The 26,121-nt window shown below is 38.4% G+C and overlaps 1 protein-coding gene across 1 annotated transcript in view; it reads left to right on the top strand.

Moving 5' to 3' along the window:
- The window catches only part of LDAH (lipid droplet associated hydrolase), a gene marked incomplete at its 3' end in the record, with an annotated part of 119,415 nt that overhangs the window by 33,721 nt on the left and 59,573 nt on the right, over positions 1-26,121 (top strand). The window contains exons 3-4 of the mRNA XM_084262025.1: positions 876-1,010; positions 20,130-20,299. Coding sequence (XP_084118151.1) covers positions 876-1,010; positions 20,130-20,299 — 305 coding nt within the window. The remainder of the gene's footprint in view (positions 1-875; positions 1,011-20,129; positions 20,300-26,121) is intronic.

Here is a 26,121-nt window from a genome sequence, read left to right as displayed (position 1 = left end):
GGCTGGAAGGCTTCTGTACTCTGCCCATGTACCATCATTGGTGTGAGCAATGGCATCAGCTCCTACACATAACTGTGCTGGAGAAGGCTTTAGGTGCCTAGTGCACTGCTGCTCTGCAGCGAGCGGGCTGTGTAGGACTGCCTCTTGGGAGAGCAGTGAATTTACTGTGTGGTACCTGAAAAGCAAAAGGGTTGAAGTAAAAGAAGATAAAAGTGAAAATGCCCACTATAGAAAGGGCAGAAGTGGAATAAACCTCCTCTGTACAGCATTTCTACGAGTACTAACTTGATTACAGGTCTTTGTCATCTTTAAGAGGCTTGGAAAAAGACAGAGAACATGAGGTTGCAAGCAGAAAAAAATTAGTCCAAGCAGTTCAATATAAAATCACCTTCTTTTAGGGGAGGTAAAGACCTTTATATTGTCAGGATGTCCCATACGTATTTTGAAGTGGCAAATCTGAGATACCCTGGAGGGCAGACATAGGGAATAAGTGACACAGCTGTTGTCTTTGTGGTATTTCTGTAAGATCTGGGAGTTTATTTGTATTTCCCTAATTTTCCTATATCTCTAAACTGATGCAATATATTAGGAAGTTGCTTGACCTTTAATGAAGGAGATTTTTCTCTTGCATAGAGCTTTAATTTCAGCTTCTGCAGTTTCAAAGTAATTTTGTAAAATGCTCCTCATGGGTGCCATTGATCAGCAGAATTAACCCAGTTGAATAGCATAGCTCCTGAAATTGGGAAAATAAAAAATGGAAAAGTAGGAGAGAAAACAAATTAACATGTTTCTGTGTAATGCTGTTGCTTTGAAGCAGATTGCTTGCTGTTGAAAGGTTACCATTGACTGTGCTTGTATGTTTTGTCTTTTGGCAGGTAACCCTGGACTGGCAGGTTATTACAGGACCTTTATACAGGCCTTATATTGTGGACTAAATCAGCAATATCCCGTTTGGGTTGTGAGCCACGCCGGACATTGTAAACCTCCTAGCGGTATGGAAATGATAGAAGGTACAGTACTGCAACCTGTACATACAAATATCTGTACCCACTTTGATTTCACTAGCAGAGCTTGAACCTATGGAAAACAGTGTGATATGTTTTTTTAAATATCTCATTACATGTCCTATAGAACAGTTGTATGAGAAGAGAGGTTACCGAGGAAAAGAATATTTATAGGTAAATTAGATTTGCCAGTCAAATAAGAGAACAAGAGCTTGCTGATGGCAGTCTTTAGAGACAAGTTATGGAGAAGGTCTAGAATGCATTTATGTTGAGAAGAGTAGATTGGAGAAGTACGTTTTTCTAATTAAATGTCCAATTCATAGTTGAGTGCTCGAGGAGAGGCTTACTTACTTCTGAATGTAAAAATAGTTCTAATAAATTAGTACACTTCCACTTTGACAGCCCCTGTGCTGCTAAGGAGAGTGCAGATTTGAGTGGAGAACATCAAGTTAGGAAAGAGGGAACTGATACCTAAGTTGAAACCAAACCTCCAGCTGACTTTTTGCCGTGACAGTCCTCCCCGGGGGATTTTGAATGATCTGATAGCTTGTTGGGATGGACAGGTCAGAAGTGAAGTACGTAAATGTTGGTGCTTTGTCAGGTTTTATTCAACATCTTCACCCACAACATGCAGATTGAGAGAAAACAGTGACATTTCTCAGTTTATGAATGGTATTTCATAGTATTTAATTACTGGGAAGGTACTAGAGGAGGAGTTCTTAACTGACATTTTGAGGCATTATAGTCAAAAACACCAGAACCCCAGGACCAACAGAAGCAGATGCACAGGGATACATAATTCCATTACCTGCAGCTCTTTGTTGCCTTCAAAGTTCTGTATTTCCCAGGCAAAGCTCCTGTGTCAAGGACCACTATATGAGATTGCACAAAACCAGAAGAAGGGGAAGTTTTGGCATGAAACTGATACTGTAAAAATTCCAATGTGTTCCTTCATGCTTCTGATGTGCATTCCATAATGCTTCATTTGAAATAGCCTCATGCAAATCCTCTGAGGATCAGTATTTCTGATCCTCTGAGTTCACTATTTCTTGATAGGAGAGGTGATGGCATAAAGTGATGACGATAACACCGGAGTTTCTGGTGCCATCGTTTTCCGAGGCTTTTCGGATTGGAGCCTAGCAAATAAAAAGATGGGGAAAAAAGGGGTGAGGGAAGCTACTAGAAAAGAAGAATTCGTACTGATTCATTTAGAACAATCATCTGGAAAATTTTTTGATCATTCAGTGCCAAGAGTAAAACATTTTTTGAGCACTCTCATCCCCAATGTATCTTTTATTTTTTTTAAATATAGCGTGCATACATGTACTACTGCGTTTCTAATCTCTTCCTGCATCCCACTTTGGCAACCACTGATTTAGTGTATTCAAGCATTTGGATAGTACACTTAACATATAAATTATACTGCCTGTAAAGTAATAAAGGGTTTTAAATGAAACAAACTGTGTTGGAATAATATGCCTTGCTATATTTTGATCAGGTAGACTTTGAAAGTCTCAGAATGACTAAAGCAAGTTTTCTAACAGAAGCCATCAATCACAGACTACTTCCTGAATTTTTGAAAGTATATCACATAATGGTTTGGAAACCAGACAAAGCTACAGCCTTCACTTTTACTTCTGTATGATAACCCTCTATTCAGAGAGCTCTTGCAAGCTGTGCTCCACAGAGACACACAACATTAATTGAACACTTAATTGCTGTAATTCTGCTCCTAGCGACCAATCCACTGTGCAGAAAGATTTGAAACGTGTTGTTCAGTGAATGCAATAAAAAAACCTGTGTCACAATTTCAACTTCCTTCTCTTTCTCCTCAGCTTTTACAAAGGCAGTTGTTAAAAACACTCCTGTGGCTGTAACACAGTCAAACATCAACCCGTGGGTGTAGGCAAAATCGTGAAAAGGAGAGCAGCTTTCTTGCTCTCTCTCTCTTAGTAATTTTGTTTAAAACCCCCATAATCTGTATATGTTTTATGCATGTTCATACAATCTTAAAAGTCTTGCTTTTCTTCTTTTCAGTGCTTGATACCGAGGCTTTGACTCATAGTTTTTCTAACAATTAAGATGTTCATGCCTCATGAACAGATGCTTCATAGGAACAGGTTCTATAACACCAAAACCCCTGCTGACTTACTGACTCTATTTACCATGCTAAATATATTGTGACTGTATTGCTGTAGGTCTTTTTAAGGTGCATGTATTTGCCCATCATTTGGTTAATTCCTACTGTATAAGGACACATTCGTAAGAAAGGAAAAATGTAATTCCTACTGTATAAGGACACATTCGTAAGAAAGGAAAAATGTATCCAAATAGATCAGGGTTAAGATACAGCAAGTTTTCGCTTAAAAGTAAAAATAATAGGCAGGTATACCCAGAGTTTAAGTTTTAGAGCTTCTTTAATGTGCTACTCCCTTGAATAATTTGCATAATGCTTCTTTCGAGATTTCTGATCTGGTAAGATACTCTTCTACATCTAACCAAGTAACTTCTTATATACTGTGAGGGTTTATTTAAAGTGCAAGTTACAGTTTCCTATACGACTAAGTGCCCTCACTGTCAAAACAGGCTACTGCCTGAGCAATGTTATCTGTAAATTGTTATTCTCCTAGGGATTAAATGGGTGGTCTTTTGACTTAGTTGCAAGACTAAAGGCAGGTCATGTTTTCATGGTACATATCCGTCTCTGAATGTTTTATTTTATGTGTAGTGAAATCAGAAGTTCTGTTGCATTGCTCTCTTCTGAGCATGCAATTTCTCTTTAACAGGAACAGAAAACCACTTAAGGAAATAATGAAAAAGTACTTTGGTGCTTTTTAAAGGAATAAAATTGTTAAACAATGTTACTCTTAAATACTTTGTAAACATCTTGATTTAAAAAAAATATAAGGGTAAAACTGAAAAACAAAATCAGGATAAAAAATGTTCCACACTCACATGCTGGTATAGCTGCTCAGCTTGTGTAGACTGAAGCTCTGTACTTAATATTACAAAATCCAGGTGAGTACTCAAATGCTTGAGTACTGCAGGAGGAGTAAAGACCCGTGTTTAGGAGTAGCTCCTCTGGAGGCGATAAATAGTCGCCAGTTGGAAGCTTTTCAACAGCCTTTCAACTTCTTTTGACAGGAAACAAACTGCTAGCTGAAAGTAACACGTATCAGTGAACAAATCCTGAAGTTACTCCTTGATAAATTTATACATGTTGCTAATTCGAGTGCTGTGATATGAATATTCCAATTTAAAATTAAGGGCTGGATGACTCAGTCTCACCCAGATTTTGTTTAAAAGCTGTGGAAACTGGGAGGTTAGATAGGAAACCCTTGACACTCAGTCCCTCTAACACATGCCTTGCTCCAGTTCTTTAGCACCCTGCTTGTCTTTTACCAGTAACAGCTGTATAGAAGGCAGGTATACATACATAGCCATGTCTTAAAATGGCCAGATTCTGGGGGTATCTGCTGTGATTTGATAAGAAATAAGAACTACAATGTCTTAGACATAAAACAGGAATAGAAGAATGTGGGTTTGGGTATCTCCACAGGACTGCCAAGATACTTTTCTTTATATCAAAGGAAAATTAGGAAGTAAAGAAAAATGAAATCAGAATTAAATGGTTTATTGAATTTTGGTAATATTCTATGTATGCCAAATGCTATAGAAATATGAAGTAGTGTAATTCATATCTTAATTGATTAAAGAGACGCAATTTATGCATTAAAATCTCATGTACCTAATAAATGGCTAGTCATCGATCATGTCTTGATACAATAATTGGTCATACGTGAAATTATGTTAAAGATAAATCTCTAGAACTTTCTAAACTGTACAGATGAGTATTGGGCTGTACACAATCATAATAGAAATACTTTTTATTGGTTTAGCAAGGCATGTTTATCCCTTGGAACAGATTCTCTCCTGAAGTTTCTGTTTTGTTGCTGAGTCGATATTGGATGCCTGTTCGGATTAACAGCCAAGTTACAAAATAAAATTCCAGTTTGATCTTTTATGTTTCATGGACTGTAGAAGATAATAGTTTTTAAGGACACACTATTAAACTATCCTTAGTTCACTTTCAATGATGAAAAGAGGTAGAATCATAGAATGGCATGGGTTAGAAGGGACCCCAAGGATCATAGAGCTCCAACACCCCTGCCACAGGCAGGAACACCAACCTCCAGGCCTGGATCTACACAAGGTTGCCCAGGGCCCCATCCAACCTGGCCCTGAACACTTCCAGGGATGGGGCATCCACTACCTCTCTGGGCAGCCTGTTCCAGCACCTCAACACTCTCTCTGTAAAAAGCTTCCCCCTAATATCTAATCTAAACCTTCCCTTCTTTAGTTTTAACTCGTTCCCCCTTGTCCTGCCATTGTCTACCCTTTTAAAAAGTTGATTCCCTTCCTGTTTGTATGTTCCCTTCAGGTATTGGAAGGCTGCAATGAGGTCCCCCCACAGCCTTCTCTTCTCCAGGCTGAACAAGCCCAGCTTCTCCAGCCTCTCTTTGTAGGGGAGGTGCTCCAGCCCCTCTAATCATCTTCGTGGCCTCCTCTGACCCCTCTCCAACAGTTCCACATCTTTCTTGTACTGGGGCCCCAGATCTGGACACAGGACTCCAGATGGGGCCTCACGAGGGCAAAGTAGAGAGAGACAATCCCCTCCCTGTCCCTGCTGGCCACCCCTCTTATTTCTCTTGAAACTGTATGTGTCTGAATTAGATTTTCCTCCAGCGAGTTATTTTTGTTATATGGGAGATACAGGTCAAGAAAGATTAAGAAACTGATCCCAAACCAATAGTTACGATGCTGATTTGGAACATGGGAGTAGAGTTTCTTGGCTTGCCAAGCCAAAAGCAGAGGTGTGAGAGTGTCTCAGGTGAATGAATGAAGGGGTAGATGGATGTGTTTTTCTTTGATTGATTTATAGTCCATCAAAAAAGAATCCTTCTATTTATTTTTCTTTATATGGGAAGAGTAGGGCCTTAAGAGCATTTTGCTAATGAATTATATCCTTAAGTATATATCTAAGGAGAAGCACAGAACTGGTGGAGGGATAATAAATTATATCTATAAAGACATTGATTATGAGAATGCAAAATCTGAATGTGCCATCAGCATGGATTTTTGAAGTGAAATTAAGTTTTGTTAAAATATATATATATATAATTCCAATACTACAGGAAAATTTGAAGGCAATGTGCAGCTTGAATTCATTTGATATATTGCTTCTTACTAGTCATCTGAATACACTGTGCTTTTCCAACCCTTTGGCTTCTAATGAAACTGTGGAAGTGACTATGAGCGAGATTCCCCACTAGCTAAAGTGATATAAATCTACCCCAAAGGTGACTGAAGTCAGTGTGGGTAAAAACTCAGCAAGTTAACCATCTCATTGATTGCTAGACAGTTTTCCATGAAAGGACAGATAGAAGTGTGGGCATGATTAGCAGATATGAGCTGTAAGTTTATACCATCATGATATGCTGTCCTGACAGGAGAGAGAAAAAACAACAACAACAAAAAAGAAAATAGTATCCTGAGCAAGACAAGGAGCATGGTGTGCTATAATGAGAGAGTTGTGAGTTATTTAGGACAGCGATTCCCAAACTGTGGTCTGTGAGCCACTGGTGGTTGCCAGGACACCTGCTTGTGGTCCACGAAGAGCTGGCTGATCAGATGGAGTTGGCACTCTCACTAGTTTCCACTCGCTAAGCGGAATTAACGGCAGCTAAGAATACTTTTCCAATAACACTCTTCTTGTGTACCCATTTGCTGTGGTGGCCCTAGGGATGCTGTGCCACCATGAATGTGTGGTGATTGTGGGGAGTGGGATTGTGGTCTGTGCTGCTGCAAACAGGACAGGAAGAGAACATCAAAGATAGGTGTTCCAGGAAATGGGCTCCTAAAAATAGGGACTTACCCTTAGCTAAGAGCCTTTGTCCTTGTTTTTGTGTATAACCCCAAAGGAGAGAAGTTACACAAAGGCACAGGGAGTCAGAATGTTTGGTAATTTTAGCTAGCTTGTGACTGTCATTTATTTTAAGTAGTGCGGATGTTTTAATGATTGATGATGTTGGAGGATACCTACACTGCTGAATCAAGTGAATAAAAACTACCAGAGCTCTGTTCAGTCAGTACAAAACCACCTCAGAATTAGTGTGTGACATGCTTACAAGGTTTTCGGCCAGGAAATCCTTGCCTTTGCTTCAGTGCTCTTTGGTTACATACTGAACAGCAGTAGGTATCTGTCCCTGGTCAGGTACACAGTGATAGCCATGTTTAAAAGACGTTTACATCGTGTAGGATACAAGTAAAAGGAGAACAGCAGGAGAAGGGCAGCTGTGCTAGCATCTCGCATGCATATTATCTATACAGGCATTTAATTCGCATTAATTTACATTTCAACAATATTTTCTGCTTCCTAGGCTTACCAATTAATATATCTGAGGGTCATTTAAAGATGGATTGTCTTTAATTTAACTGCTTCACCACTTTAGTCAGCTATGTTTAAACATAATAGACCCAGAAAATTCTGTAGTCATGTTTGTGTCCCAGAACACTTAACACTGCTTGATTTTACTGTAGAATTACATGGCAAGGTGTCTCCCAAGCCCATGGTATCACTATGTAGATACATTGGAAAGAACCCAGTTGTAAGCATACCATCCAGGTAGAATTAAGCTTGTTTCATGTCAGTGTATGATTTTTTAACGTATGGAGAGGAGAAGCTTCTTATTTACAGAGGTGGCCTTGGCAATGATTTCATGATAAAGAGCTCTTCCCAAGGTATTCACCAGCAGCAAGGGATCCTAAATTGGGGTGTGCACAGAGGAGCCGCTTATTTGCACAGGAGGGGCCAGGAGCTGTCAGCTCAGTGCAGCGCAGTCCTTTAGCTTTTCCTGGTAAAGCAATTCCTCCTGCCCAGAAACCTTATTCCTGCCTTGTCTTTGGAAAAGGCAGCTTAAGGAAGGAAGTGTGTCCACGTATGTAAAAGTTATTATGAGGCATTTAAATCCTGAGGTTTTTGTCTTTGCCCGGTCAGATCTGCATTTTACTGTAGGGTTTTAGTGCTACATGTCTATTTTAAGGAAACAAATGATCATTTCATGTTATGAACCCACTGGAATGTTTTAAATCTAAATGTGTGAAAAGTAAGCAGCCCAAGGGATGCTGCAGTACTCCGTTTACTTCTTCCCTTTGAGCCATGTTCAGTTAATTATTCATGCAGGTCCCATAATCGTGCCCATAATTATGCAAATAGATCCTTTGAGTGAAGTCTTGGCATTTGGCATTGACTTTATCAGTTCTGCTTAATTTTAAGCATGTGTTTAAAAATCTTATTTCATTCAAAATCAAAACTAAGAAAATAAAATGTTGCCATATGTGAAGTATTTCGCAGTTGCTCTGTTGTTTTCTTTTCTGGCCAACTAAAATGAAAACAATTTTAACCGCTCATAGCATCATGCCTTAACAGCCATGTATTTATTTATAATGAGCACTTAAATACTGTTAAGCTGATTCGGGTACCACTCAATGCATAACTCTTTATTCCATTGACTTTGATGGAGTAGTGACCAATTTTTGTTGGTGTTACTGAAAAGAGGACTTTGCCTTTACATTTCTTAAAGCAATATGAGAAATAGGTTCTCTGTAGTCTCCATTTCTTTCAAGGTTTTCCACTGAGTCTGTCAACACAATACCTATCTGTGTGAATGTTATTAAAAAATGCCCATGAATAGCTTTCTAATCCATTCTAGTACTTTATTCAACTAATCCCTGGTTAAAAAGCCAGATTCTTTCATCCGTATCTACAAATAAGGGTAATCTAATTCTATTTTTAAAGACAGTTTAAAACAAAACAAAACAGAAAATTACATTGACCCATTGGAGAGTATAATGTCTTTACTGCATTCCAGGAAACTTTGGATGTAGGTTTTGAGATTGTTTATGGATCATTTTCCCCCTTTCACCCTATGACATAGGTATGTTCTCCAGCTGATACCATCACTTCTAATTAGATGCAGATGGCTGTTAGTGGGGGGAAAAAAAGTGTTCAAGAATGTGAACCCTATGAGAAGGTAACATTTCTGTCTTTCGCTGTCTTGACTTAGAAGGCATTTCACAGTTCACTGGATGAGCAGTGCTGTGATATTTCAGAGTACCTCATTTAAATGTTTACCATACTATTGTAGGGAAAGTAAAAAGTAAAATGATTTAATAAACGAAATATTGACATGATTCAGATTATTTTTCCTTGGGGAGAATGCTCAGGAATGTATAAGTCCAAGTCAGTTTAAAAGTTACATTTGCATCAGAATGGAAATGAGCAATCCCTGTAGCAGAGAATAATCCCTTCTGTCTGAAGGTGTAACAGGTCTGGGTCTGGAAGAAAGCTGATCATACTTTTATTTATTCATAACAATTTTTACTTTATGATATAGACCTTTGATTTAATTTTGGTACCCACAAAGCTTGCAACAAATGGTACAGGTCTCGATGGGATCAATCCAGTGTTTGATGGCAATTTTATTTTTAATTCACAGTGATCTACAGTTGTAAGACTGATGAACCATCAGCAATGCATACCAAAATTCCAGATGCTAAAAATAATCATGTTTAGAACATGGAATCTTTCTGTTTGCTTTGGGTTTAGGAGTTTTAAGGAGCAATGTAGGTGTTTCCTGGAAGGTAGACTATGCAGGATGAAGTAACTGCAAATGCCCTCATTCATAGATAACTGCATTAGTGAATCACTCGTACTTCTAGTGTATCTACCTAAATCTTTCAGCGTGTTCTTAGTAGGAGCTGTGTGCTTCAAGAAATAGTAGACAAAATGATACAGTGCTGTGGACTCCGGCTGAATGAGGGGGTCTCACTGCTGCTTGCTGGGTGAAGGAGTTTTTCTTTTATCCTCCTTTTGATATTGTATGGGGACCATTTTCTTTAAACTAGACATACTCTTTATACAGTTAGGATTTTATGTTTTGTGCATTTAATGCATTTATTAAAATAGCCTAACTTGCTACAACTATCAAATTACTGGTGTTGCCAGGTGACTACTTGGTGGCCAATGAATCCTCACTGGGTTAAATACTATAGCACACTACTAAAATTCTCAGGTATTGCCATGATGGTGCCATTTTTTTCAAAACTGTTCTGTGGTTTCTAGCGTACTACCATTGAGTCTTTGCTGTCAGAGACTCCCCTGACTGCTGTACTGGTGCTTACATGATTTGGAGGAAGTTTTACCCTGCAGTTAATCATGAAGAGGTGGATTTGAGTATTTCTGAGTACTCTTATTATTGACATGATCGTATTTGGATCTGTCTTTGTGTAGAGCGCAGGTCGAATTCATTTGCTGTCTTTTTCTATAAAAGTGATACTGTAAAGCTGCAGACAGTTTCAGAGTTTGTAATGAGCTGTGGCTTCCATGTCAGCTAGTGTAAATGAAGGAGAAACTCAGCCTTTGCTGGCTGTGACCCTCGGGTCACAGATTAATTAGTTTGCTTCCTATGTAGCACATCTCACCTGTGCAAAACAAAGACCCAGAAGAACCCTTCTACATCTATAATAACGAAGCAGTTTCATAGCGGTGGCACCACAGTCTCTATTTCAGTTATGAGGTAAAGCTCCAAGAAAAATAAAGCCATCAGAGTATCTTTGGCGCGTTGCCACGCTCGCTGTGCTGGGCGGTTCAGCTAGGTGACTGAGAATGAAACCTACAGAGCCTTCTCCAGGAAGGCTGAAGAGGAAACTGCTATCTTGGTAATAGGGAATAAATCTGCTGATTAATTTTTAAATAGTGTAACAGAACACTGGAGAAGAGAAGATATAAATCATAATTTGAAGTGGTCAATTTGACAAAAATGTGTTTCATCCTCGAACTTTACACCATACAATACTCGCAGGCGGTTATTTAAAGCATCAGTGATTGATGAAGAAACCTGCTATATTTAACAAAAGTGTGAGGGGAAATTCTGTTTCCTCAGTTTTGCCACTGATGTTAATATGTTCAGGTTTTTAACATGCGCTGTTTTGTCCAATTCTCTTTTGCTTTATGCTGTGCAAAGCAATGAAAGACAGTGCATGGCGTGTTCCTTAATCAAAATCGTGGTCTTTCCCAGTAATGGCAGAAAGTGGAACTCAGTGCAGAGTGTCAGACCTGAAAACTGAATTCTTCTGGCTGCTGGATTCTCTCCACGCCATGCCAGCCAGCTGCAGATCACTTGCTCTGACGTCCCATGGGGATTGGTGCTGGGAGTCGCTGAGGCACAGCTGGTTCCCTTAGTTGTCAGCTTGCACTCCTTGTGCAAAGAAGAGCCCAATCAGACACCTAGAAGCCTTGGCAAGACAAGTAGTCATTAGAAGCAGTGATTGAGTGCTGGGAGGTAGCACTGCATCACGAAATATTTTGTGTAAGGTTTGTACTAGAGCCCATAGTGATGCTGTCCCAAGGTCACGTTTTCTCCTGCAATAAACTGACATAGGTCATTGCAGTCAGCAGTGTGGCTCTGGTTTACAGCACAAGGGAATTTCTTCTAATCCATCAATTTTGAAGGATTTGGTAGAAAGATGAAAAAAAAATTGTTTGCCTACATGGGTCATTTGCTCCTTGAAGTATAAAGATGCCAGACAGTATTGTTCAATAGTTTGGATCTGTTTGCTGCAGGTAGTTATTCTAGGTAGGAAATTTAACTTTCTGTGGAAAAATGAAGATAGAAACCTACAATTCCATTTATACTTCTATTAAAATAGTCTATATAAATGCATACTAGATAAATACCTAATACCATTATAATTGCTAGTAAAGTCGAAAATGTACTGGTCATATTTTACTGTTACTCTAAAGATAGAAATACTGTAATTTTAGCATTATTCTGAAGAGTTTTACTTATTTGAACAGTTCCATCTTGGTCTGTATCTGAGTTCTAAAAAAAAAAAAAATTGGGGTGGATTTTCAGAAATCAGGACTGGCCTAGCAAATTAAAAGTTTTAGCTTGGATTCAGTAGAAACATTGAGCACTTCAGAAAGTTTTGGTTGGAAAAGACCTTTAAGATCATCAAGTCCAACCATTAACTTAGCACTGCCAAGTCCAACCACTAAAACATGTCACTAAGCACCTTGTCTACATGTCTTTTAAATATCTCCAGGGATGGTGACTCAACCACTTCCCTGGGCAGCCTGTTGCAGTGCTTGACAACCCTTTTGGTAAAGGATTTTTTCCTAATACCCAATCTGAACTTCCCTTGCTGCTACTTGAGGCTGTTTATTCTTGTGCCATCATTTGTTACTTGGGAGAAAAGACCGACGGTCACTAAAACCTCCTTTCAGGTAGTTGTAGAGTACAGGAGCTTTGCTTCCTCTCATTTGTTGTCTCTGTTAGTGCAAGGCTACTTCACTATTTTGTTCCTTGTCCTTTTTATCTTAATTTTTCCTGTAATGCCAGAGGGGTGTACTTCAGCTGGGAACGCTAAGCCCAGTTACATTGACAACTGCAGTGGTGACCTGTCTTTGCTGTAGAGTTACTCTGTAATGCCCAGAGACCTCAACACGCCAGGAAGAATAACATGTTCAGGGGTTCCCATTATACTGATGTTACTGGTTTTGTTTGGTACCTGTTTGCTTGTATGTAGTCCAAACTATCTCAGGCTATATTCAGTTATTCTTCCTTAAAAAGCTGTGGTATAGCTGATTCATTTGGGAATTACTGGAAGAGGGGAGAATTGCTGGAAGATTTTGAAGGGCTTCCAGTACTGAAACTATTTTGCAACTATAGATGTGCACACCTAGACATAAAATTACTTAGAGACTGGGGAAAAAAAAGGGTAAAAACTGGATAAAAGCTTACTTTCTGGTAAAGTCAGGGCATACAGTTTTTTCTTGTCCTCTGTAGTTACTTGTCTCATGGAAGATATTCTGGAAAGTAAAATGGTATGCTGCATTGCATACCTGGTGTATTGGAATGACCAGCTCAACTACGTGAGCGTAAGGTTACAGGTCCTTATCTTCAAAGTAATTAGGTCTGCTGAAAAGTGGTCCTTAATATTCCAAGTAGTGTGCTGCCATCAAAAGTGTAGCCTAGTAGTTAAAAAGTATGAGACTGAAGATGACACAATTAGATACATGTTCCTACATTAAGGTACACCTTCCATAGCGCTCAGCCTTAGCAATGAAGTCCTTCCAGTTGTGTTTGTGTGGGCAAATGAAGAAGAGAATTCACAGAGCCTTTCACTTGGCTTCAGCATGTCTCAAAAATAATAAACATAGCATGAACAATTAGCTTCCCATAGGCTCAGACCTCTGGGCTTTTGCTTCTTGAGGTCACTTTACAATGGAAATTTAAATCTGCTCCTATAAAGTGATGGTTCTCTAACCTCTGCTGTGTCAAGTTGTGTTATTTTTATTTTTCTTTACTTTTTTTTGATAATATAATATTGAAAATTATAGTAGTTATTCAGCTTACTGATTGTAAAATGCAGTTATTCAAATACAGGGGAAAAAAATTCATCTATGTCAGCTGAAAGAGGGCAGATTTAGATTAGATATACAGAAGAAATTCTTCCCTGTGAGGGCGGTGAGGCCCTGGCACAGGGTGCTCAGAGAAGCTGTGGCTGCCCCTGGATCTCTGGCAGTGTTCAAGGCCAGGTTGGATGGGGCTTTGGGCAACCTGGGCTAGCGGAGGTGTCCCTGTCCATGGCAAGGGGTTGGGACTAGATGGGCTTTGAGGTCCCTTCCAACCCAAACCTGTCTGTGATTCTATGTGAAACACCCATATTAGATTTGCTCTATGTATGTTAAAGTGATTCCGGACACATAAATTGGTGTAGACACACTTTAATGGTGTTTGTCTTCCCAAAATTTGAGACATCCAGCAAAATGCTACTTAAAAGTTTGTACTGTTATGTCACCATACCTTGGTAATAGTTCATAAGTTAGTGGAAAGTGAGACTGGAGATACAAAATAAGAATTCTCTTACAAATATCTTAATTTAGTAAGTTCAATGTGTTCCTTTATGTTTTTAATAAAAAATTGGGGTTTAGTATTTGTTGTGTTTATTAGTTCATTCTGTCAGACTATGCTTGTACTAATTTAATTCTAATACAGCTTCCTTTGTAAAACAGTTTAGGTGTTAAACAAGTGTCCCAACAATAGGTATGTACCTAGCAAAGGAAATCAGTAGTTCAATTTGTAAATTAAGGTCTCGTTATTTTTTTAATAAAGAAAATAATGTATATGACCACTTCAGTGTCTTGAGTAAATGGTAATTTATTTGTGGAGGATACCTTTACAAAAAAGTAATTACTCCAATAACACTAATGAGTGGTGTGTTTATCTTACAAGTTGCATGGACAGTTCCTGAGGGTACTAGGGCCAGATTAAGGTCTAAGGGTTAATCTAAAACACAGTGCTTTAAGACCTGGTTCCCGGTGTCAGGAGGAGTTCTTCACTATTTATTGAACATTCTTTCACGGTTTCCATCCCATTTCATTGACATTTTATCACTTGCTGATACAAATTGTCCAGGGTTCAGTAATCAAATGAGAGACTGAGGGAAGCAGTCAGGCTCTAAGCAGTACATCTTTAGGGGATGCATTTTCTAACACATCTGCCCATACTAGACCCACAGACAGTTTTTAAGCTTACAGTTCTGTTTAAACATTTTCAGATGACATTATTCGATGGTGAGGAATTACTGTGTTTTGCTATAGGAAAAAATCAAATAACTTCTTTAATTTCCAGAATTAGGCTTCTGACTACACACACCAGTTTAACAGGCAGTTCTTCTAAGTAATTTAGTTGTGGGGTTGTGTCCTGCTTGTCAGTGCATGAAGGCAAAGATAAAGCTTTCCATGGGCTGCTCCATCTAACCAGTAGCTACTCACTCAGGCACCACTGCTGCTGCTCCCACCAGTGTTTGTATGTATTTGTAGTAGGAAAAGGAGGTGGGGCATAAAGTAAAACACTTGGCCCTATATGTTGATTGCCCTTATGGTATTTGGTGGAAGTACAGTGGATTTAACCCTGTGCTAGCTTTCTTGAACGATTTGGTTGGCCATACTTGATGCTTTGTGCCTTCCCTTTTAATATGCTTTGATGTCATCACTGATCATTCAGTATCATCTCCCTCATTGCTTTTCTTCCTCTTGATACTTTATTGTGATGTTACTCCATTTGCATGTTTGAACTTGTTTTTTCTGCTCACTTTTAGAATTAAGCAGTATGATGATGTGTCATGCAGCTGAAATGTACAGCATCTTAAGGTGCATCTTCTTCCAGAGCTCAGTCTCCAGATCCTTACTTGTCCTTATTGTGTAAAAGGCCTGGTTTTGAAAATTCCTGACCATGAGAATTCATATGTCAGATTCATTAGAGTTTGTCCTTAGCTACCTTGGAAACCCTAGAGTAAATGACTGAGGGAAGAAGATTCAGTGCAGGTAGGGCAGTGGGTTTTGCCTCTCTTTCCTTCATGGCATGTAATTACGAGTCACCATTTCATACAGTTCTTAACTTGCTCACGAGTAATTTGGAGGCCATGTGCATGAGCAAGTCTTGGGACAGATGTTGCAGTCTCTCTATGACAAGTAGACAAGTGTCCATATATACTCAGCTCAAAGGTTCAGTCACCTATTGTCACCAAGGGTAGCTGGAAGTTTGGATGCACAAGCATTCCCCTGTGAAATCAGGGAATTGCAAAGGCACACAGGGATTATGTGCTCAGACTTGAGGGCAGTGTTGGAAAATCTGGCCTACAGTATCTTTTTGAATCATTCAGTAAAAAAGAGTCTTATGATTCTTGGAGACTTTTTAATGAAAGGATAAATTTTATTAATCTCCTGCCTAAAGTCTGCTCGTATCACTGATATGCTTTTTTTTTTCTGCCTAAGAATTTCCTGTGTATACACAGCAGAGAAACAAACACACACAATTCTCTGTTATTTCCCTGAAAACCAAAGTTCTCTTTCCTAGCAAGATTAACTTGTCAACTAATCGCAGAGCAAACACCGTATTTTAATCTATCATTGTTTTCTGACTGTGGGTTTAGCAGAGGTCAGAAAAAGAGACTCATTAAAGAGATTGTGCATTTGTTTTTCCGAAAGCACATCAGAAGATTAATGTTTTGCCAATGAAAATAAAGAAATACAGTATTTCTTTTAATACACTTCAGCTAAATAAAGTTTTAAAATCACATGGCTTGGCCCAGATGGGGTGTTTGCAGCGTAAGGTACAAGTCGTATAATTTCTACTATCTGAAAACGGCTCAAATGAGCTCTCCTTCAGCCTTGCCATTTATTCCACACCTGAGGTGAAGTAACTCTGGTCCCTTCTCTGATGTAGAGCCATCGGTGAGTTGACTGCCAGTGTGTTTGTGCAAGTCTATTTGCTTACATAAAGAACCCATTTAAGCTTATCCACCCAAGAAATTCATGTTGATTTTGGATAATCCCTTGGTGATTTTATTTTGTAAAATAAATAAATAGATCATCCAAACCTGTGACGCAGCCCAGCTCTCACATATTTTGGACTATTAGAACTCTGTAGCATTTGTGTTGGAGACACATGAACTGACATGAGGCATGGACAATTATATGTTTGTCCAGAAGTAATATAGGATGTGTATTTCAATATAGAGTTATGTGACGTTGGAGTTGTACTGCCAAGAGCGCAGGCTTAGTTTGCGATGAGGAGAGTTTTGTCTCTGGAATGCCAGACCCCAGACCACGCTCTCATTCTCCAGTCTGACTTCTCTAGCAGTAGTGTCAATGTGATTTGATTTGGCAACAAACCAGTATTTCAGAAGAAGAAAAGATGTACTAAAGCAGCTGAAACAATTCTCTGGGGTCAGCACGGGTTGTCAAGGCTCGCTTTCAGTCTAAGAGAGATTGTGTGTGTGCCAGGAGACGTGGGAATCTGAGCATCCTTGCTCTGAGCGGTGCTGGGCAGGGCTGTGCAGAGGATGCTTTGGCCAAGTACAGTAGAAACAGTCTCTGTGATCATCATCAATCATAACTAGCCCATCTGATTAAAAATCACTTCTGCAAGCTCTGCTCTCCCCAGCTCACTTAGGGAAACACCAGTGGACAGGCTTCCGTTGAGTATGCTAAAGACCTACACTCAGGTCTGGGCAAATGTGAGGAGAAAAACCCCCTTATTTTCTCTACTCTTAATCCCCGCCTTATATGATTCATATCCTTCCTCAGGGTGCTTGTTTTGGAAATAAAACTGGTTCCGAATAGGATCCCCTCTGCAGAAATCAGTACTGGCTATAAATGCTGCCCTAAGTCTACACTAAAATTTATTAGGTAACTAAATATTAATTTAGGGATCTAATGTCTTAAGTAACTGAAATAATTAATTACCTGTGTTTGCCTAACAAAGTTATCTAACTTAACTTGGAAAATGTTGAGACTGGGCTGGGCTACATTTGCTGTATTTAATAATTGCACTGAAGCAATTTTGAGCATCTCTTGGAGCAGGTGTTGAATTCATGTAGTGAAAAGCAGCCGTTAACCTGGGCAAGTCTGATTTTCTATCATCTAGATTGATAATGGAATTGCTTAAATATCATGAGATTGTATGTACAATGGAAATAAAACTTTATGGTTTGTTTTCTTGTGAATCATGAGAGGTTCTCCAGAAGATCTATAGACCTCCTTTCTTCTTACTCTCACCTAAAAATAAATTGAATTTTTTATAAAATCACTTCTTTTCAAGAATTAAAGCTACGAATAGAATGTCAAACACTAAAAGACGTGCTGGTAAATCACTGAACATGTCAGGGCCTGAGAAAAATGCTATGGAAATTATAGCAATTGTTTACAAGGGAAAATTAATCTGCCCAACCCAACACATAGCACTATACATGTATTCAACATAATGTACTCTTTCACTTGTTGCTGTATCCAGTGGGCTGTCATACTTCTACTATTCTGTTTTATATATATATACATATATCTCCTTAATTAGACTTGTGATGTAGACAGCCCGCTCCTGCATGTGGTTAAGCTGCTGTGCAAATAAATAAAAAGTAGAAAAAACAGTTGTTGCTAAAAAGAGAAACCACATTTTAAAAACAATGTTTTGGCCTTAGGCTGTTATTTAGGGTGTCAGAAAACAGAGTAAATTCTTTGTTGTCCATTACTTATAGACAACCTAATAGGAAAAATACTACTTCTCATCTAACTTTGCATTCCTGGAGTGTATTTTAGTAAACCCCTTCTTCATTTAGAGTAATTATTATAAATTATGCTGGGATATGATCATTAGTAGCTATAGCAGAAATACTAGTTTAGGTGAAGAACTTCTTTGTTGCAACCTCTCTGTGGTAATAGTTTAAGCTCAGGAAAAGAGCATCAGAACTCATTCTTTAGCAGTTACTTTGCTTCAGAAGGTTGTTTTTAATACAGGTGATCAAAAACATGATTAGTGCCAGCCCACTTAGGCTACAGATTCGTACTATCACTGTCAAACCCCTGATAACTTCACTGCAGCAGCATTAATACTTTTTGGTGTTTAACATTACTGACCAGTTACTATTGAATTTGTCACATTCATAGTTTCAAAAAAGTCAGCCTTTATAATTTGATGAACTGCATTCACAGACAGAAAGGCTTTTGTAGCACTTTGTCCAAGCAGGCGCAAAACCAGCTACATCTGAAATGGGTCTGTGCCTCTAGCTAACTTTCTTTTGTAGTTTTTGAGTGGCTTTCAGTCTCTTTAACGTAAGTATCTTTACAGTGTCTCTCCCTGATGGATACTTTCTTCCACATCTATTTTTCACATGAGGAACTGATGCAGAGGACATCCCAGGAAACCCAAGTGGGAAGCTAAATGCCTAATACTTGCTGGGCTGGTTAGGGCTCTGTGTGTGCCACCTCCGTTAGCTGCTCTTGAGTTGTTAGATGTGGGTGGCTTTTGACAGGAATCTCTATGCTGTCTGAGGACCATGCATCTGAACCTCGCTACAAGGAGATGTATTTTATTTCAAACTGAAGCTTCATTGCAGGTCAACATGTAAGGACTGTAAAGGAGCAGGGGTTTAAACTGGAATATGAAATTGAGCCCTGAGATAAAGGCATGGATTTAAGAGATGAAGTGATATTAGTACCAGTACATCTCTTTCAGATGTATGTTTTCTATAGGTGTTTATTCCTTCATGCTTTCTGCCTCTTCCATTCCTTTTTTCTTTATTTCTTCTTACAATCTTTTCCATCAAGAAGTCCAGCTTAAATTGGAGTGGTGTATCCTTAGTATAGCTTTTACTTTACTGGGTAGAGAAATTTTCTAGCAGATGAAAGAGCTATGAACCCCCTTCCACTGGAGAACTTGGAGAGCCGTATCACCCACCTTATGAGCAAGAGTTAAAGATGCTTAAATTACTGCAAATTGTTACAGGCACTAGATCATCTATATCTTGTTGACTGGCCAGAAAGTGAGTAATGACATCCTCATCCTACGTGATTGCCCAAGCTCCTCCAAGAGGTCCCTGGCAAAACATGAATTACATTGCATCATAACCTAGATGCATGAAGCTCTAACTTGATCTTCCTCTCTGGATTGACAATGAAAAGAGCCTGCCTATATAGGTATAGTTTATGTAAGTGCTAATCCATTTGAGACATACAAAATTCATATGTTTCCTTATTTCACAGGACATCTCTGTGCATCTTTAAGACAGGAGATTTTGGGTATCTGAAAGTTCCTAGTGCATGATAACATATATCATGCCTTGAGTGAAGGAATTCTTGTTCGCGGGTAGTATTGCTATATAGGTCCTGGTCTCTCAATGTTGGATTGATTCAAGCTGATCCAATGCCTTGAGTTTGGTCTCGTTCTGAATGAAGGGGAACACAGTGATAGATGATGTGCCATGAAGCTCCATGTGTTTCTGTATCCTTCCATGGTTGTCCAGTTACACATAAGGCTTGTACATGATTCATCAGTCTATATTCACCAGTGATGGTAACTTAAAAATTACATTTTAAAGTATGGGGTTGGTTTATTCTTTTATTAATTCATTTTTTTATTTTTCCAAAGAAGCGGGAAAAAAATTGAGATACTTGAAATTCACATCATTAAAACAAAGTATTTCCTTTCTTCTATGTTTCAGACACAGATATTAAGGAGCTAGAGGATGTTTTTGGACTTAACGGACAAGTAGAGCATAAGCTGAACTTCCTCAAGAAGAATGTCTCAAAAGATATAAAGCTGGTACTGATTGCTCATTCTATTGGCTGCTACATCACACTGGAGATGATGAAACGAGCATCAGAACTTCAGGTACATTCATGTTATAGAATGGGAGTTGCATTGCTGGCAAAGCAGTGCATGTGCTTAGCCTGTGGGTAATGTCATGTCTTTCCTGTGGAAACCATATTCTGCTATATACAAACTTTCAATCCTAATTCTCATTAAAAGGAAATAAAAACATTAATGACTAATCCTAATAACATATAATAAAGCGGTTTGATGTGAAATAAAGATCTTACGTTGAATTTAGACCTTTAAATGCCCTTGTAATATAAATTATTGATAAGGGTGATAAATATATATAGGACTTTCTTCTTGTCTTCTCATATTTAAATAATTTATAAACAGATTGCTAGATATTTGGCCATTACTACACCAAAAATTAAGACTGGTTATGATTTGAATAGCAGCTTCTTATCTCAAGGCCAGCAGATTGCTGACTATTCATGGGGAAATGTATGGAAAAGAATGGTAATATAAATTGTGGTGGGTACTACAATGAAAGACATGGTTTTTAAAATTTAATACATATGCATATACCGTTGCTTCTGCAACTCAGTCTTGGTTTGTGAAAGTGACAGGTGTCGCTGCATGTTCTTGTGTATGTGAACATTTTTCTTTGGCACTGTGAGGCAGTAAGAAGGCTGAGGAAGGACTTCATCCTCGCGACTCTGGAAATGGCAAACTGTTAGTGCTTAGTAATAACTCACTCTCCTAGCAGGTGCTGAATGAAGAATACTGAACTTTTATCCTTAAACATTCACTCTTGGTAAATCATTGCCACTTCCTTTACATTATAAAATCTTCAGTGGAAGGAAGTGCAGTGTCAGCATAAAGTCTGTCCTTAATATATGCATGAGTAGGTTCTTCCACTTCTTCACAAACATTTCCACTGCACGTCTTAACTTTTTTTTTTTTCCTTTAAAGGAAATAGCAAGTAAAAGTATGAAACATGAGGTTAACCTGATGCATTTCCACAGGCATATTTCACTTTGTGATTATAAACAAGGGCATTTTTGTCAAGAGAACTTTTGTTACTGTTTTATCTTTTCAAGAGGGAGTGTTCTAGAAAATATCATATGCAGTGATTTGTCCAAAAATATCAACTTCTCTTTGGTCAGCATCTGTACGGTCATTATTACACGAATGATTTTATCTGGTTTCAATTAAACTGTGAATTGTTGAGTAATTCTTTTACACCTTACTCCCTGGATGCTGGCAACATGCTATTCATCAGTGTTTTGAAATGTAGGTATCTATGGGACACTCTTAGACTGCACAATGCACTGTGTGCCTGAAGTTAATATATGACAAGCTACATTTAAGATGCATTCAACAATAGAAAATATTTGTGTAAGTCAGAGTGTTGTGCAACCTTTGTCCCTTTGCCAAAAAAAAAGTTAACTGTTAGCTTTTATAACATATGAAGTGTGATAATAAGAAACTTGTGTTTCCATCTCTCCCTTTATTTTTACTGGAATATTTTATTCCCACAAGATTTTGAGCACATATGTGTATTCTAGTAGCTAGATAATTTGATTTTATTTTTGTGTAGTTCTTATGTGATGTTCTTTTATTAAATGAGTTTTGGATTTTGGTCTTAAATTCTCTGCTTTTAGAGCCTTTGATTGCTTACAGTTTTAGTATTCTGAGCTAGAGGTTAACGTGTTGTATTTATTGTTCAAATAATTCAGTAAATGTTTATATTTGGAGGGTATCTTTAGCAGATTTTTTTTTTACCCAATCTCAAATGCTTTCATGATCTAAACAAACATAGAGACGATTGTCCCTCTTTCGGACATCGATGAGGGAACCTGATGCACTTAAACTGGCACGCACGTAATGGAGAAAGGACTACCTCTTTCTCTCTCCTTGGTTGCTCTTCAGCTGTTGGTTTTGAAGGCCGCTCATTTCTTGGGCCCGTGTGCTCTGCAGGTTAACGGGGTACTGTGGGGGGTTTTCCGTAAACTTCCATGGAATAATGCTTCATTATTTCATTAATGAAGAAGGAATTTCCACTTTACCCCGGGATAAATGCAGTTTTGGACTGCACCTCTATTTTTCTGTGGACTTGGGGAGGCTTCTGTTAATGGTTTCTTCAGAAGACTCCTTCACACAGACTTAGTTTTAGCTTGATGCCTTCAGCTAAGCCTAATTAATAGAGAAGGGCCTCACAGGTTACATCTGTACTCCTGACTAAATGGGGCTACTGCATTGGTTTGAGTACTGGGCTAGCTATGCAGTGATGGTTTTGGACTAGTCCCTAAGAGACCATTTGGCCCAAAGCAGCAAGCAGCTCCCAGGAACACCCTGGCATGGTTCTGGGCTTGGCAGAGGCCCAGGACCATTCCTGATAGCTAGTTGAGATGCAGACATCCTGGGTTTAGGCAGCGGGAAATTCGTGCAGCCATGTGGATCCAGACCACCTCTTCATGGGAAGTGGAGCATATAGAGTTTGTCAGACTGCTCTGAAACTTTGATACTGAGAAGGAGAAATATTAATCAGCTTCACTCTGTGGTGACAGGAAAATGCAATAGTGCATGGCTTACTTAATATTTGGGCTATACTTCATAACCTTCTTCATTCAGCAGAACTAAAAATGAAGCTGAGTGACAAAATCTTTTTCTCAATTGTCATAAATGTGCTACATCCTCCAAGCATTCTCTTCTGAAATACAAATCCTCACTTGCAGGATTTAGTACTTTGTTGGTGACACTGATGAGTCTTTTCTAAAATGCTCAGTCTGATCATTATTTTAACCAGAAGATTGACACATGTCCTTGCTAATGAAATGCAATCTGCTACAGAATTAATCTTTCATTTGCAATGATGCTTTTAAAATGCCAGTACCTTTGGGGTAATAAATTAATACTTATTAATGAATGAAACCATCATAGAATGTAGGCACTACATAGAATGTAAGCATTATTCTTCCTGCCATCTGTAATTGAGGAGGAAGAGTTTAACTCCTCTGAGTATGTGTAATTTTGAGCAAATAACATTTACATAATACTTAATTTAAAACCTTACATTGCTACTGTGTTGTAGTGGTGCAAAAGAATATTGTTTATTGCTAGGACTGAAGAACATGGTTTATTTTATAAGTAATACCTAACAAAACCTAAGTTGGAATTCTTGTGTATAGAACAAGTTCGTACCTTGGAAACCTTGTCACAGCATTTGTGTGCAGACAGTTGTATGCATCTATCTGCCTTATCTTTCCTTCACTCTGTTCTCTTCCAAACAGAAATCTGTTGTTCTGTACTCTTTTTGGGGGGGGGAAATCTAATGAATGTAGCAAAATAACAGTTTGCATTTAATGACTCAAATTTATACAGTAGCCTAAACATATTTTCATGGTTTTTTCATTTGTCTGTACACAAATTAGATTCAGGTCTTTTACTTGAGGAGCTACAACTTGTATAGGATCTAGTAATGTGCATAGTTTAGAAGGTTCCTGCAATGTGTCTTATTCTTTGGAAATCAGTACTGAGTTTCAGCCATAAGGAGGCTGTCCACTAACCAAGATTACTTGAGTTCAGCAGACATTTCTTCGTTGCTGACTGTCCTAAATTACTATATGGTGAATAAAATGTTGGTGCTATTCATTCCCTTTTGTAAATTAAACATGCCTACCAGGAGGTACCATGCATTTTTTGTTAACCTATTGAACTACTGAAATTGGCAATATATCCCTGCTGTTGGTTTTCTGTCTGTTTAGCCAGTTTCTAATTGGGATATAAAAATGTTTCACCCATTATTAGTATTATTAATGGTCATGGGGATTGAATGACCTCTATAGGAAACATTTTGTTGGAGCTTTTTGTATGTGGGCATTTTAGATGATTCCCTTATATGTGGTTGCTTCCTTTATTTCTCTTTTCTTCTTTAAAACTTTCAAAATACCTCGTTAAAAGTCTGAAGGAGCTTTCATCTATGAAACAATATTGCTGTTACTTCTGATGTTAGAAAAAGAGATGTATTTTATCATTCCTTTTGTAAATTTAGTTAATAATAGATTAGTCTTCTGTCATTCCAAAGTTCCTCTCATGTCATTTTTAGTAAAAGGGTCTTTTATTACCCTTGGTGCTTCCCTCTAAATTGTACCTGTAGCATGACATATGTAGTCCTATTTTGTGGTTTCATGCCTGAACCAAAAGGCCACGTTCCATCTACTGTGAACAGCTTGCCTAGAAATGCTGATGGCCTACAGGTACACAGCAGAATGGCAGATGTCATTGTTCTGTTTGCTTTTTTTTCCCTTTAGCCCAGACATCTGCTTCATCCTGATTACCTGCAACCCCTTGCAACACATCTTAGTAGGCAAAGACATCTCTGTACGTGGCCCTCCTCAAAAAGACATTGATTGGGGTACGAAATTTCAGTACACTCTTCTCTTTGCCATCTCGTGACCAGGGATTTCTTTTTTTCAGTGTGTGTTTGGTTTAAAAGAAGCTGAACTGGCAATAAGAAAAGATCATTTGCATTGCAGTGCCTTTGTATGCTACATAAAATCTTTTTGAAATGTGGTTTCCCAAAGACAGAAGCTCCAAGTAACCGGTTGGTTGGGGTTTTTTATGGGGGGTTGTTGTTTTTTTAAGCTCTTGGTTCTCTCAAGAACTGAATTGCACAGGGGTTGCATTTTATTTTGCCAGTAATGACAAATACATGATTGGCCACCGAAGCGAAGAGACCCCACCTGCTAAAAACCTTGTTTTTCACATCTTTTTGGGTGATGAAAATAGTTACTTATGGGGAGGGAGGAAGGGGGCATGTAAATTGTTTTGTAGTGGTTTAAAAAAAATCTCACTTGGACAAATTTTACATTCTCTCAAGCATTTTTGCCTTGAGAAAAATTGTTTCTTTTGTCTCTGGCTAACACTTAGTTCCTTTCTGCTGAACTACTTTGAAATCTCCCCCTAATTTAGTGGAAGTAGGGCAAGCCATAAGAGAGAATTCCTCTGCTAAGTGATTTGTTGTGATACAAAATTGAGTGTGGTGACTGTTTACATTAATAATTTAGTTTCAGTTGTGTTGAAAGCTTGATTGTGAATTTGGGAAGCGCTTTCATAGCAAAGAGAAGAGTCACCATCATTTTAAATACGGGTATTTCTACACAAAACCTATAGAATTCCTGCAAATCCGCCCGGGTGATGAGACAATGAGATTAAAAGAGGGAGGGGCTTTTTTTAATAGTAAAGGAAATGCTCAGCATGTCTGGCCTCTGAGATCCTTTCAGCAGCATGGATGGATGAGGGAAAGATTACGAAGGCAATGACATTTGCACAGTTTCTCTTTTGCTGAGATTAGAACCTGTATGTGCGATCCAAGGCGGGTGTCAGGATTGCAGAAAACATCTTCCGAAAACACTAATTTAGTGGGTTCTGACGTCCTCAAAAGCTCTAGTGCACTTTGGAAGTAGAAAGAAAATGAAAATATAAACACACCTATATAAACAGGAATATAAATTTTTCTTCCATTTTTGAAACTTTATTTAACATAATAACATCTGAATTTAATGTTGAGTTCCTAAACTAGATGTCACAGTACTTTAAACAAAAGTCAGTTTACATAGCTGTTGTCTGGGTAAATTCACTTCTGATGATCTCACTGACAATTATAAAGTTTAAAATAATGCTTAGTGAACACATACGTTTTTTACAAACTTGTATGCTGCCTTACAAAAGCAAGCTTAGCTCACATCTTTTGAAGAGTACAGTAAGACTACATAAACCAGAAAAGTAACCAGAAGATTTCTGTCAGATAATGTTTACTCTCACGTAGAGAAGGGTGCAGGGTAGCAACTCAGTAGAAGCCTGAATAAATATCCTTGGTTTGTGCAGCCTTGTTT

Source organism: Gallinula chloropus, assembly GCF_964237585.1.
Source record: "Gallinula chloropus genome assembly, chromosome: 3".
In the NCBI taxonomy this organism is placed as follows: Eukaryota; Metazoa; Chordata; class Aves; order Gruiformes; family Rallidae; genus Gallinula; species Gallinula chloropus.
This window is presented reverse-complemented; position numbering and strand designations above follow the sequence as displayed.